General features: G+C 36.3%; 1 protein-coding gene across 1 annotated transcript; it reads left to right on the forward strand.

Moving 5' to 3' along the window:
• The first annotated feature begins 1184 nt into the window (after window positions 1–1184).
• Window positions 1185–2630, forward strand: LOC146722774 (uncharacterized). The gene has a single exon (XM_085483870.1). The coding sequence runs from the start codon at window positions 1185–1187 to the stop codon at window positions 2628–2630; it is 1446 nt and encodes a 481-aa protein (XP_085339996.1).
• The last annotated feature ends 11983 nt before the right edge of the window (window positions 2631–14613 follow it).

Here is a 14613-nt window from a genome sequence, read left to right on the forward strand (position 1 = left end):
TGAATTTTAGTGTCGAGATGGAATCGGCATTTGCAAATCAACAAACTGCATTCCACTCGATAGGGCGATCTCTCGCTAATTTCAAAAAACTCGGTCGTTCAAACTGGACGCCCGCAAAAATTCGCTCAAGATTAGCGAGTTTGCAAGAAACGTGGAATCAGTGCGTGCGCAATCACGCGATTCTTATTCAACTTGTTCCCGAAGAAGACCGAGATGAATTAGACTACTTCAAAGATGATCAATTTGCCGCTCATGAAGATATTTATCAGACAGCCAAGGACTTCATGAACGAGTGCCTCGAAGAAGTAGCTCCGGTCGTAAGTCACGATTCGTCAACCGACACTACATTTTCTCGAAGCGAACCCGCGTCTTTTTCGTTAAAGCATCTTCCACCAATTAAACTACCTCCGTTTTCCGGAAAATCCGACGAGTGGGAAACGTTTCGAGATCGATTTCAAGCGCTAATTATCGATAATCGAGACCTTTCAGAATTTAGTAAAATGCATTTTTTAGTATCGAGTCTCACCGGCAGTGCTCGCGACGCGATAGCCGGCATTAAAGTTATTGCAGATAACTTTCAAGTAGCATGGAAAGCATTAACAGTCAGATTTGAGAATAAACACAGACTAATTGAGACTCATTTATCTACTTTATATCATCTTCCTAAAATGACGCGCGAATCAGCTGTCGAGCTCCACGCATTGCGCGACAAAACCGAGCAAGTAATTTCTACGTTAAACCGTCTCGATCGGTCTTCGGACGATATAGTTAGTGATTTGCTAGTTTACTTTATATCACAAAAGTTCGATTCTGCGACGCGTAGAGCGTGGAAACTCAAAACGAGCGATAGCGATGATCCCCCACCTTATAAAGAATTAATACGTTTTCTATCATCGCGCGCTCTCGCTCTTGAAGAGCTTCATTCTTATGAAAGCGATAAATCGAAGTCACATTCGAAAGTGACGAGCGCAACAGCCACTGCGTCATTTGAATTGTCATGTTCGATGTGTAAACAACAGCATATTTTCTCTAAATGTCCACAGTTTGTTTCAAAGAGTCCTCATCAGCGACGCGAGTTAGTGAAAAAATTCCGACGTTGCTTCAATTGTCTGAGCAAAAATCACTCGGTAAATGATTGTTGAAGCAAATTTACGTGTCGTTTTTGTAGTAAAAAACATCATACGATGATTCATCTGGAAGCGGACTCCTTGCGACAAACCAATTCTAACGTATCAAATGCGCATAACGAGAACGAAAATGCGGCGAGCGTAGCAGCGCTTTCATCCATTACATTGACTACCGCTCCGACTCCGGTAGTCTTATCAACTGCCAAGGTAAACTTGCGTGCGTCTTCAGGCCGTTCGTTGACTGTCAGAGCCCTGCTTGACGGTGGATCGGAGCTCACTTTTATTTCAGAGCGAGTTGCACAAAATTTACGTCTAACGCGTATACGAACGTTTACGTCCACAACGGGAATCAGCTGCGTAAACACCGGAATTTGTCGCTCCGCAGCATTAATTTACATTACGCCTCGTGATAAACCCGAACCAATTTTTACTACCGTCGCCTACATTATGAAATCATTGACAAGATATGCTCCCAGAAGCGTTTCGAATTTGCATGAGTGGAAACACATTTCGAACCTCAAATTAGCCGATGATGATCCTACCGGATCAACGCAGATAGACCTCATAATCGGAGCCGACTTATACAATCAGGTACTCATTAATGTGCAGAATGGACCAGTCGGGCAACCAGGCGCCATACAATCACATTTTGGGTGGATCTTGTCAGGAACCATATCTGTTCCAAGTCATATCGAACAGAACACTTGCGTAGTTGGTTCAACCTTTATTTCATCGCTCGCGTCAAACAAAAATCAAGGTTCACGAGTTTCTAGATCAAATCAAAGATATCAAGTGGTCGCTCATCATTGTTCGTTAGAATATCAACTACGTAAATTTTGGGAGAGCGAAGAGACGCCTCAATTTAGACAACTCCCTCCCGAGGATAGGAGCTGTGAAGAGCACTTCCAGCGAACTCACTCGAGAACAGCAGATAAAAAATATATTGTGCGTCTTCCTTTTCGCGAAAACCTTCCAATTAAAATAGGCGAATCCCGAGAAATAGCGGCGCATCGACTTTCTTCACTGATTCACAAACTGAAAAGTCAACCCTCTATTACTTCAGAGTATTGCGAATTTATGCGCCACTACGAAGATCTAGGGCATATGCAACCCGTTCCTCCCGTAGAAACTCATCACTCACAAGTCGTGTACATCCCGCATCATCCAGTTATCCGAGAGGCAAGCTCCACTACTCGTTTAAGGGTTGTCTTCGACGCGTCTTGCAAGACGACCAACGGAACTTCTCTCAACGACCACATGCTTATCGGCCCTAAGTTGCAAACGGATTTACAGGCCGTTATATTGCGTTGGCGACAATATAAATTCGTCTATTCCGCGGATCTAGCCAAAATGTACAGGCAAATTCTTGTCGATCCGAGAGACCGAGACTATCAGCGCATATTGTGGATCGACAGTAACTCAAACATTCAAGAATATCAATTACTCACAGTCACTTACGGTACCGCTTCAGCTCCATTCCTTGCGCTCCGAGTAATTAATTAATTGAATGAAGACGAAGGTCCTTCTTTTCCGTTGGCTTCCGCCATTTTGCGCGATAACATCTACGTTGACGACGTACTATTCGGAGCAAATGACATTTCGCAGCTAAGACAAATTCGTAATCAATTTCGCGAATTATTAAACCGCGGCGGTTTCACCCTTCGAAAGTGGGCAAGTAACCAATCGGAGTTGTAAACAGATATTCTATCTGCTGATCACGGTCTAGCTTGCTCGAAGACTCTCGAATCCGACGATAACTTGAAGGTACTCGGCATCTCTTGGAATCCCTCGCATGACAGTTTTCAATTTCAAGTCAATCTTCCTAACACCTTTCCTATCACAAAGCGAACGATACTTTCAACAATAGCTAAGTTATTTGATCCTCTCGGATGGGTTACACCCGTCGTTCTTAAGGCAAAGTTAGTTATGCAACATTTGTGGCGACAAAAGATAGGTTGGGATGACCCCATTCCTAAAGAAATTCGGTCACATTGGAAGTTAATTTACGATTCTCTTTCTCATATCACAGATATCAAATTAGGTAGATGGATAAACCGTGATTCAGACACAACGAGTGTAGAATTACATGGATTTGCTGATGCATCAACCGTAGCTTTCGCCGCAGTAGTTTTTCTAAGAATAACCTCGCGTTCAGGACAAATCAAAGTCTCACTTCTTGCCGGACGATCTAAAGTCGCTCCCATTAAACTAATGAGCGTCCCTCGTCTTGAACTCTCAGCGGCAGTCATATTAGTTCGTTTGATTAATTTCATAAAGGAATCTCTTCATTTAACGAACGTTCCGATTCATTGTTGGACAGATTCCACAGTAGTTCTTGCTTGGTTGAACAAACACCCTTCAACCTGGAAAACATTCATTTCTCATCGGGTGTCAGAAATCCAAACACAATTACCCGACGGTGCATGGCATCACGTAAGCACAACCGATAATCCCGCCGATTGCGCTTCGCGCGGATTGCTCGGTTCCGAATTACATTCCCTTCGACTTTGGTGGCATGGGCCCTCCTGGTTAAGTCTCCCCGCAAACGACTGGCCTAAGTCTATCAAAGTAACCTCACAAGAAACTCAATTAAAATTAAAAGCTTGCAAAATTCATCAAGTCAACGCTCCTGATTTGTGGGACTTAGCTTCCCGCTATTCTTGGTGGCCGAAATTAGTGCGCGTCACTGCATATGTTTACCGATTTATAGATAATTGCCGAACAAAGCGACAAGAAAAGCATGACAATCATCTCAATTCTCACGCTCTCACAGCATCCGAATTCAATCGAGCTCGGAATTTTTGGATACAAACAGCTCAAGCTGCCGTGTTTGAGAGCGAACTTCACAAATTAAAACTTAATCAAGCAGGGCAACAAGAGCCAAATCGCGGATGACAATGCGTTATCCTAACGAAACTAAATAATTTTCCGTTAGAATTAAATACCGGTGCACAAGGCACCAAATTTTACTTGGACACGGCCAAGATTTTAAAATATGAAATAATCTCATATTTGAGATTTAATTTCAATACCCCTTTTAACCCCCCTACGGAAATTAAATAAATGAATGCAAGAGAAAAATATAGATCCGAAAATCGCTGAATCGGGAATCGAACCCGAGACCTTTCGCTTGCCGGGCGACTGCTCTTCCAGCTGAGCTATTCAGATCCTTTCGATTCTATACTTTTCTCTGTTATATATATTAATGTTGGTAAACAAACGCATTTTTAAGCCAGCGTGTATCAATATAAGAGTTTTAACAAGGCTCTGTAATATAAATATAAATTTAACGTATAAGACGGGCAACAAGAGCCAAATCGCGGATGACAATGCGTTATCCTAACGAAACTAAATAATTTTCCGTTAGAATTAAATACCGGTGCACAAGGCACCAAATTTTACTTGGACACGGCCAAGATTTTAAATATGAAATAATCTCATATTTGAGATTTAATTTCAATACCCCCTTTAACCCCCCTACGGAAATTAAATAAATGAATGCAAGAGAAAAATATAGATCCGAAAATCGCTGAATCGGGAATCGAACTCGAGACCTTTCGCTTGCCGGGCGACTGCTCTTCCAGCTGAGCTATTCAGATCCTTTCGATTCTATACTTTTCTCTGTTATATATATTAATGTTGGTAAACAAACGCATTTTTAAGCCAGATTCAGCGATTTTCGGATCTATATTTTTCTCTTGCATTCATTTATTTAATTTCGGTAGGGGGGTTAAAAAAAAAAGGGGGTATTGAAATTAAATCTCAAATATGAGATTATTTCATATTTTAAAATATTGGCCGTGTCCAAGTAAAATTTGGTGCCTTGTGCACCGGTATTTAATTCTAACGGAAAATTATTTAGTTTCGTTAGGATAACGCATTGTCATCCGCGATTTGGCTCTTGTTGCCCGTCTTATACGTTAAATTTATATTTATATTACAGAGCCTTGTTAAAACTCTTATATTTGATACACGCTGGCTTAAAAAATGCGTTTGTTTACCAACATTAATATATATAACAGAAAAAAGTATAGAATCGAAAGGATCTGAATAGCTCAGCTGGAAGAGCAGTCGCCCGACAAGCGAAAGGTCTCGGGTTCGATTCCCGATTCAGCGATTTTCGGATCTATATTTTTCTCTTGCATTCATTTATTTATTTTCCGTAGGGGGGTTAAAGGGGGTATTGAAATTAAATCTCAAATATGAGATTATTTCATATTTAAAATCTTGGCCGTGTCCAAGTAAAATTTGGTGCCTTGTGCACCGGTATTTAATTCTAACGGAAAATTATTTAGTTTCGTTAGGATAACGCATTGTCATCCGCGATTTGGCTCTTGTTGCCCGTCTTATACGTTAAATTTATATTTATATTACAGAGCCTTGTTAAAACTCTTATATTGATACACGCTGGCTTAAAAATGCGTTTGTTTACCAACATTAATATATATAACAGAGAAAAGTATAGAATCGAAAGGATCTGAATAGCTCAGCTGGAAGAGCAGTCGCCCGGCAAGCAAAAGGTCTCGGGTTCGATTCCCGATTCAGCGATTTTCGGATCTATATTTTTCTCTTGCATTCATTTATTTATTTTCCGTAGGTGGGTTAAAGGGGGTATTGAAATTAAATCTCAAATATGAGATTATTTCATATTTAAAATCTTGGCCGTGTCCAAGTAAAATTTGGTGCCTTGTGCACCGGTATTTAATTCTAACGAAAAATTATTTAGTTTTGTTAGGATAACGCATTGTCATCCGCGATTTGGCTCTTGTTGCCCGTCTTATACGTTAAATTTATATTTATATTACAGAGCCTTGTTAAAACTCTTATATTGATACACGCTGGCTTAAAAAATGCGTTTGTTTACCAACATTAATATATATAACAGAGAAAAGTATAGAATCGAAAGGATCTGAATAGCTCAGCTCGAAGAGCAGTCGCCCGGCAAGCGAAAGGTCTCGGGTTCGATTCCCGATTCAGCGATTTTCGGATCTATATTTTTCTCTTGCATTATTTATTTATTTTCCGTAGGGGGGTTAAAGGGGGTATTGAAATTAAATCTCAAATATGAGATTATTTCATATTTAAAATCTTGGCCGTGTCCAAGTAAAATTTGGTGCCTTGTGCACCGGTATTTAATTCTAACGAAAATTATTTAGTTTCGTTAGGATAACGCATTGTCATCCGCGATTTGGCTCTTGTTGCCCGTCTTATACGTTAAATTTATATTTATATTACAGAGCCTTGTTAAAACTCTTATATTAATCAAGCAGTATCTATAAAATCTCGTATATATTCATTAACTCCATTTCTTGACTCCACCGGTTTAATACGAGTCGGTGGACGACTTGAGCATTCACAATTATCATTTGAATCCAAACATCCACTCTTGTTAGCCGACTATTCAATTTCTACTATGATTATTTCATATACTCATATCGTTTCTCTTTATACCGGTATTCAAGCTACACTCTCAAAATTACGACAACAGTATTGGATTATCAAAGCTCGAAGTTTAGTCAAATCAATTATTTACAAGTGCGTTAAATGCACACGGGAGAAGGCTCAAGTAACTAATCAAATGATGGGCCAACTTCCCAATAGTCGCGTATCAGCACCCACTCGGGCATTCTCGCACAGCGGTGTCGATTACGCTGGCCCCGTACTCACACGCGCATCAGCTGGTCGAGGAATCGCCTCTCGAAAATCTTATATAGCAATTTTTATTTGTCTAGCAACTCGTGCAATTCACTTGGAGCTAGTCAGCGAGTATTCTACTTCCACCTTTCTGAATGCATTTCAACGATTCTGCGCCAGGAGAGGTCTACCCGAAGTCATGTATTCTGACAATGGCACCACTTTCACAGGAGCCGATCGAGAATTAGCACAAGCCTTTCGAGATTGCGCAACGCGATTCCAATTTTCTTAATCTTATCGCTTCAGACAACATACATTGGAAATTCATTCCCCCTCACGCGCCCCATTTCGGAGGGCTCTGGGAAGCTGGTGTCAAAAGCGTCAAATATCATCTTCGTCGCGTGTTAGGGTCACATACTTTAACTTTCGAAGAGTTCACAACTCTACTATGTCGAATTGAAGCTTGCTTAAACTCCAGGCCTCTCTCTCCACTCACTGATTCATTGGAAGATTACGAAATTCTCACCCCAGGTCATTTTCTTATCGGCTCAGCACTCACTACCAATCCCGAGCCTTCTATTCTGCACCTTAATGAAAATAGATTGTCGCAATGGCAGTTACTACGGCAGATAACGGAACGCTTTTGGAGGTTGTGGCAAACCGATTACATTAACACCCTTCAACAAAAAACAAAATGGCGTAAAGAAAAACCATCAATTCAAATTGGTTCGTTGGTTTTAATTCAGAATCCGTTACTCCCTCCATGCAAATGAGAATTAGGACGTGTCATTCAATGTCATCCAGGCTCTAACGGATTAACGCGAGTTGTCTCAATCAAGACTGCAAGCTCGGAATATAAGCGACCGATCACGAAGATATGTTTACTTCCGATAGAAGTTAAGTCCAGCGAACAAATCTCGAATCCCATCGCACTGTAAACCTACGTTTAGAGGCTCAGTATATATAAGATGCGTTCAATACAATAATTAATAAGTTTCGAAATTATAATTTCAAGGCGGGCGGTATGTTACGGATTCAATCGATTTCGTGACAGCATCGATAATCGAAGCAATAATAACTCGCATGAAGCCAGAGAGGCAGCACCTCCCGGCAAGCTTATTTATGGCTATTGTTCTCACCAATCACGCAGAATACACGTGAGAAGTAGCAAGCCACGAAAACAAAATTCCTTTGGGTTTTTCGGCAGCATAAGCGAAGTCAGTCGTTGAGAGTCTCTCCAAGAGTAAAGTCGACATAAGTAAGCGCACTCTTCAATTGAAAATCATTATTAATCAAGTCGGATTAAATGATATAAATCAAAACCTAAGACTATTACTGTGTGCGAGTACTGAGTTACGCGGAGTGTTGTGCATACAATTAGATTGCCGCGAATAGTCCGGCAATAAAAACGAGGCATCGCGCTATCAAACAGGGCGCAACTCATTGTTTAAATACGAACTGTATAGTTCCTAATGATCACTCTCAATCAGCTCTCGGTTCACATGTCAGTGACCGTACATAAGTGTCCCACACTTAAGCAAGTTCACGTGTCAGTGAAATTAATCTCATTTTTTTTTCTTTCGCACATGACGATTATTAAATCGTATGTAAGAACAATTAAAGGAAATTTAATATTTGTGTAGGAGGATATTCTGCGCATACAGACCAGCAGTGTCCTTCAAATCAAACATAGTCGATGAACAAACAAGTGCGAAAAAACATTCTATGTGTACGACGAATAAAGGTTATCGAAAATTCCTTCGAATTTCAGACTCGAAATTATGATCATGAATAACAAGTGTGATCGACTTATGCATACTCAGTGTATTATACTCGCATTGTTGTGAAGAGAATAATGAAATAACTTTGTTTACGGTTTCATTTTTTTTTTGTTTAACGTGTACGATGTGAAGTAATAAATACTTTTGTAAATGTGTTAAACTCGAATGTTCAATGATTTTTTGATTCGGCACTGGCCTAACTTGCTACTTCCTTCGCGCACCAAATTCGGAGCGCGTCCACCCTACATCAAGATAGTTTAAATATCTCGTTCAAATTGAAACAGTAATAATAAGTAGTAGTTACAATAATACAATAGTAATAATAATAGTTATAAAGTTGCAGTAGTAACAAAAAAAGATATTTTATACCAAAGACGATCCATTCGTCTGTTAGTTGCTTTAAAAATATCTTCTCCCAGAACGATTTGCATGTGCGTTCTGGTTATTAAAAAAAGATATTATATATCAGAGACGATTTATTCGTCTGTTAGTTGCTTTAAAAATATCTCCCAGAACGATTTGCATGTGCGTTCTGGTTATTAAAAAAAGATATTTTATATCAGAGACGATTTATTCGTCTGTTAGTTGCTTCTAAAATATCTTCTCCCAGAACGATTTGCATGTGCGTTCTGGTTATTAAAAAAAGATATTTTATATCAGAGACGATTTATTCGTCTGTTAGTTGTTTCTAAAAATATCTTTTCCCAGAACGATTTGCATGTGCGTTCTAGTTATTAAAAAAAGATATTTTATATCCTCATATAATTGAAGCAAGTTGTAACGACAAAAGTTTACAAATTATTGGAGAAAATTGCAGTAATCACTGGCGATGTATTTCTTTTGACGGCACCAAGCTTCGAGTGTACGACAATCTATCTGGCTGTACATACGAAACATTGAAGGCTAAAGAAAAAAATTACATTCATCGCCGTTATCCACAAATAAATAAAAATAATATAATATTTGAAAACGTTCAAACACAACCTGATGGTATATGTTGTGGAATCTTTGCTGCCGCATTTGCTACAACTATAGCTTTAGGAGAAAATCCTTGTAATGAGACATATTCTGCTGATGTTAAACGTATGAGACAACATTTCTTAAAAATAATAGCAGAAAATAAACTGTCACCTTTTGCTAACTAATAAAATTTTATCATTATACTAGAAATGTGTAATTCTAATAAATATTGTTGCAAAAAAGTGTCTAATACAAATGTCTCATTTGCAAAAATCGGAGAGACGAAAAAAATACATATATTATGATTGCGTTCTCACGGGAATGGGCGATGGAGGGGCCCATTTCATTCTATATATGCATAAAAATGTTTTGTATATTATATAATATTCTGTTATATTATATAAAAATATACAGCTAGTTATTTGAATATATTTGCTATTTTCTCAATTATTGATAAGAGAAGAAAAGCGAATTGTGCGTACTGCATACATTGTAATTTATAGAAAATTACAGGTAATATCAATATACGTACCATACACGTATGCTTATACCATACACGTATGTGTATACATGTATGTGTATATGTATATGTATGCATTTATGCATGCATTTATATATGTAAGAAATATATACATATATATACATGTATATAGATGCATATATCCATGCATAAACATATATATAATATGTACATGGTGATTAAAAAATCTGGCAATGGCCAATTATCTCCGAAAATAGTGGTCTTATAAAAAAAATACTAAAAGTGTTGACTTTTACCTAGGTGTCAAATTTTGAGATCATTTATAGGTCAACTTTTTAAAATCCTTTATTTTTTATTAGATATTCTTGTAGCTTATCTCGACAGCTTTCCAAAGCATCATAATAAAACATTTTTTCATGAAGTACTTTTTGAATTATAAAGATTCGAAGTAATTGTTTGACATAAAATTATATCTTTGTAAAATAAAATATTCAGTTTTACGTTATCATACTTTTTATTTTTATGCACATAATAATGAGACCAATTTGGTGTAAAGAAAATGCACCCAGCAAACACAAAATATAACTGCTATGTTACATGTATATAATACTATATAACGTGCATGTTACATGTAACATATACGGTAATTTCTCACTCATAGATGTAACATTTGTAATATGACATATGTTATTTATATATTGTAATTACATCCCAGATAGCATCGATATTGTAGGATGCCGAAAGATAATCTTTCGCTAAGTCACTATCCTATCTATAATTACAATAAATAATAGAATCCATAAGTGGGAAATTACAACTAACGTGTATGTTACATGTTACATGCACGTTATTTACGTGTTATATAGCAATTATAATGTTTGCTGGGCAGTTGCTTCTTGAAAATTACATATGTCTTTTGCAACTGTGTTTTCTTTGCACCTATTGATTGGTCTTATTATTCCGTGCATAAAAAGTATAAATGTATAATGAAAATTGAATGTTTTACAAGATATTGTCAATTTTATAAAAGAATTGTTCACTTCAAACCTTTATAACTCAATAAGTACATAAAAAAATATTTTATTAGTGTTTTGGAAAATTCTCGAGATAAGCTACAAGAATATCTAATAAAAATAGAGGGTTTTGTTTAATAAAAGTTGATCTTGAAATGACCTCTAAATTTGACCCCCTACGTCAAAGTAAAGGTCACTATAAAATATCTTATTTTTAATAAGGAAAACAATTAGATATTTAAAGACAAGGCTCGTATGATATTATAAAATTAAGATTTAGAAAGACAGGGCCAACTATAACGAGCATATTAAATTAGTGAGAGATGTAATGTCAAACACATAATTGATTTATTTCTTTAGTAGATACAATGATAATAAAAATAATAAAACGTTTCGGCTGTTACCTCAGCCTTCTTCAGTAAATTAAAAACAATAAAAATTCTTTAAGAAAATTATGACATATTACGCATTAGAGTCTATTTTTTTAATGAACATTTTGGTTTAATGAGTCGATGAATTTAAATTGGGTTACGCTTATAACATTTATTAAATTAGATATTTTTTCTAATCGGCTAACCATTTTTTAGTTAAGATGGTAAACTTTTTGATTATGTCAAAAAACATGTAAACGAGTTCCCTGTTGTTAGTAGAACAGGTTGACGGTCCATTCCACGTCATCAATTCTTTTGAACATTATTAGTTAAAATTATCGTCAGAACCGCTTGATATAAAAATTGAAAACAATTAGATGTTATCCAGCATCAAAAAGTTAGTCCCCATCATCAAGGATATTTCCGAGTAAGTTCGTCATTGCAGTATATTTCACCGTGATTGTCTAAGTATATTTTTATTATTTCGGTATATTAATTTATATTAATAAGTTATTTTTTTATGTGAAAGATCTTAATTGTGATTAGAATTGCTTACTTAAATTGATGAGTAGTCAAGATTCCGCCAAGTGATGTGTTCACTATACAAAGTCACAGTATGATGTGTCGAGTTAAAACTGTGACTCCTATTATTATTATTATTTATTTATTAGATAATTCTTCTAGAATGTCAAAATATGACTCGTCAAGCATATCGGTATCTTTTTTTTAGGTTTAGACCGTTTTTTTGTTCCTTTATATGGATCATTTCAGAAACATTTCTCTTCTGGAAATTAGATTCGGAATCTAAAATTTTTATGTCTTCCCAATTAAATGAGTGTTTGGTAATTAAGAATATGTTCCGAGATGACCGAATGCTTTGACGAATCTAACTTTATATTATTTACATGTTCTTTAACTCTCGTTTTAAGTTGTCTTTTGGTTTGGCCAACATATGTCGCATCGCAATCGTGACATGAGATCTTATAAACAACATTGGAATTAGTTGAAAATTGATTTTATCTTTATGAACCTTGATAAAACGATTGAGTTTATCAAGACAACGATAACCTATAGTCATTTCTGTTTTTTGATAGTTGATGCAATTTTGTCAGAAATGCTATTCACATAAGGAATAACAAAGAAATTCTTTTTTTCATTATCTCCATCTATTTTAGGAACCTTAGTAATATTATTATCATTAGTCAAGATGTTTAGTTTGGAATTAATAAGATACTTAATTCTTTGATTATAGCGGAGAAAATAAATTCTATTGATGCTGGATAACATCTAATTGTTTTCAATCTCATATCAAGCGGTTCTGACGATAATTTTAACTAATAATGTTCAAAAGAATTGATGACGTGGAATAGACCGTCAACCTGTTCTACTAACAACGGGAAACTCGTTTACATGTTTTTTGACATAATCAAAAAGTTACCATCTTAACTAAAAAATGGTTAGCCGATTAGAAAAATATCTAATTTAATAAATGTTATAAGCGTAACCCAATTTAAATTCATCGACTCATTAAACCAAAATGTTCATTAAAAAATAGACTCTAATGCGTAATATGTCATAATTTTTCTTAAAAGAATTTTTATTGTTTTTATATTTACTGAAGAAGGCTGAGGTAGGGTACAGCCGAAACGTTTTATTATTTTTATTATCATTGTATCTACTAAGAAATAAATCAATTATGTGTTGACATTACATCTCTCACTAATTTAATATGCTCGTTATAGTTGGCCCTGTCTTTCTAAATCTTAATCTTATTTTTCCTAGAAACAATTTTTATATATAACAATATATTATAAAATTATATAGAATATATAAAATTATACATATAATTGCAAAATTAAATATGAAATATGTCTATATATAATTAGATACGAGGGTCACTATTTATATTTCGGGAATTGGCAACACTGATGTCATGTGAGTCCATCTGACGGTTCCATCGTAAAGTTTGACATTTTTGACGATATACGTACTCAGAACATTTTGTCATACGGACGCTATTTGTTTATTTTATATTTAGTTGAAAGTTTCGTCTCGGCAAAAAATGGAACTGAATCGTGAACATTTTCGTGCGATGATTTTTTACGACTTTCGATGTGGATTATCACAACAAGAGTGCGTCAATCAACTTAATTTGACTTTTGGCGATGAAGCTCCATCAAAAACCACTGTGTATCGCTGGTATAGTGAATTCAATCGTGGTCGTAGTTCGCTGTCCGACGAGTTTCGTGAAGGTCGTCCAAAATCGACTGTAGTGCCAGAAAACATTGATGCTGTGCACGAAATGATTAAGCAAGATCGTTATGTAACCTATTGTGAGATTGAGGCATCCCTAAGCATTAGTTCCACCAGCATATATGCGATTTTACATGAACACTTAACTGTGCGAAAGTTATGTTCGCGTTGGATACCACATAATTTGACAATCGCTCAAAAAAAGGCTCGTGTCGATTGGTGCAAAGAAATGCTTAAAAAATACAATCGCGGTGCTTCAAAAGACGTTTATAAAATCGTGACAGGTGACGAATCATGGATATATTCGTATGAGCCCGAAAGTAAGCAGCAGTCGACTGTATGGGTGTTGCAAGATGAACCAAATCCAACAAAAATTGTTCGCGCACGAAGCACTTCAAAGAAAATGGTGGTTTGTTTCTTCGGAAAAAACTGGTCATATTGCAACAGTGCCTCTAGAGGATCGTAGAACAGTAAATTCTGAGTGGTACACAACCATCTGTTTACCAGAAATCTTCGGTGAAATAAGGAAAACAAACAAGAGACGTCGGATTGTTCTTCATCATGACAATGCGAGCTCTCACACATCGGCTCAAACAAGAGACTATTTGAGCACTCAAAACATCGAATTGATGGGTCATCCGCCGTACAGCCCTGATTTGGCACCCAATGATTTCTTTTTGTTCCCATCCGTGAAGAATAAACTGCGTGGTCAACTATTTTCATCGCCCGAAGAAGCTATTGAAGCGTTCAAAAATCATGTCTTGGAGATACCTCATTCGGAATGGAATAAATGCTTTGAAAATTGATTTAAGCGCATGCAAAAGTGTATCGATCATCGTGGCGAGTACTTTGAAAAACAATAAAAATATATTCGCAGTTTAACTATTTGTTTTTGTTCCTATTCCCGAAATATAAATAGTGATCCTCGTAAAAGAACTTTTTATATACATATACTTATATAAATATATATATATATATATTGTATATATAATA

Source organism: Nylanderia fulva, unplaced genomic scaffold, assembly GCF_048542155.1.
Source record: "Nylanderia fulva isolate GAGA-0341 unplaced genomic scaffold, ASM4854215v1 Scaffold273, whole genome shotgun sequence".
Classification (NCBI taxonomy): Eukaryota; Metazoa; Arthropoda; class Insecta; order Hymenoptera; family Formicidae; genus Nylanderia; species Nylanderia fulva.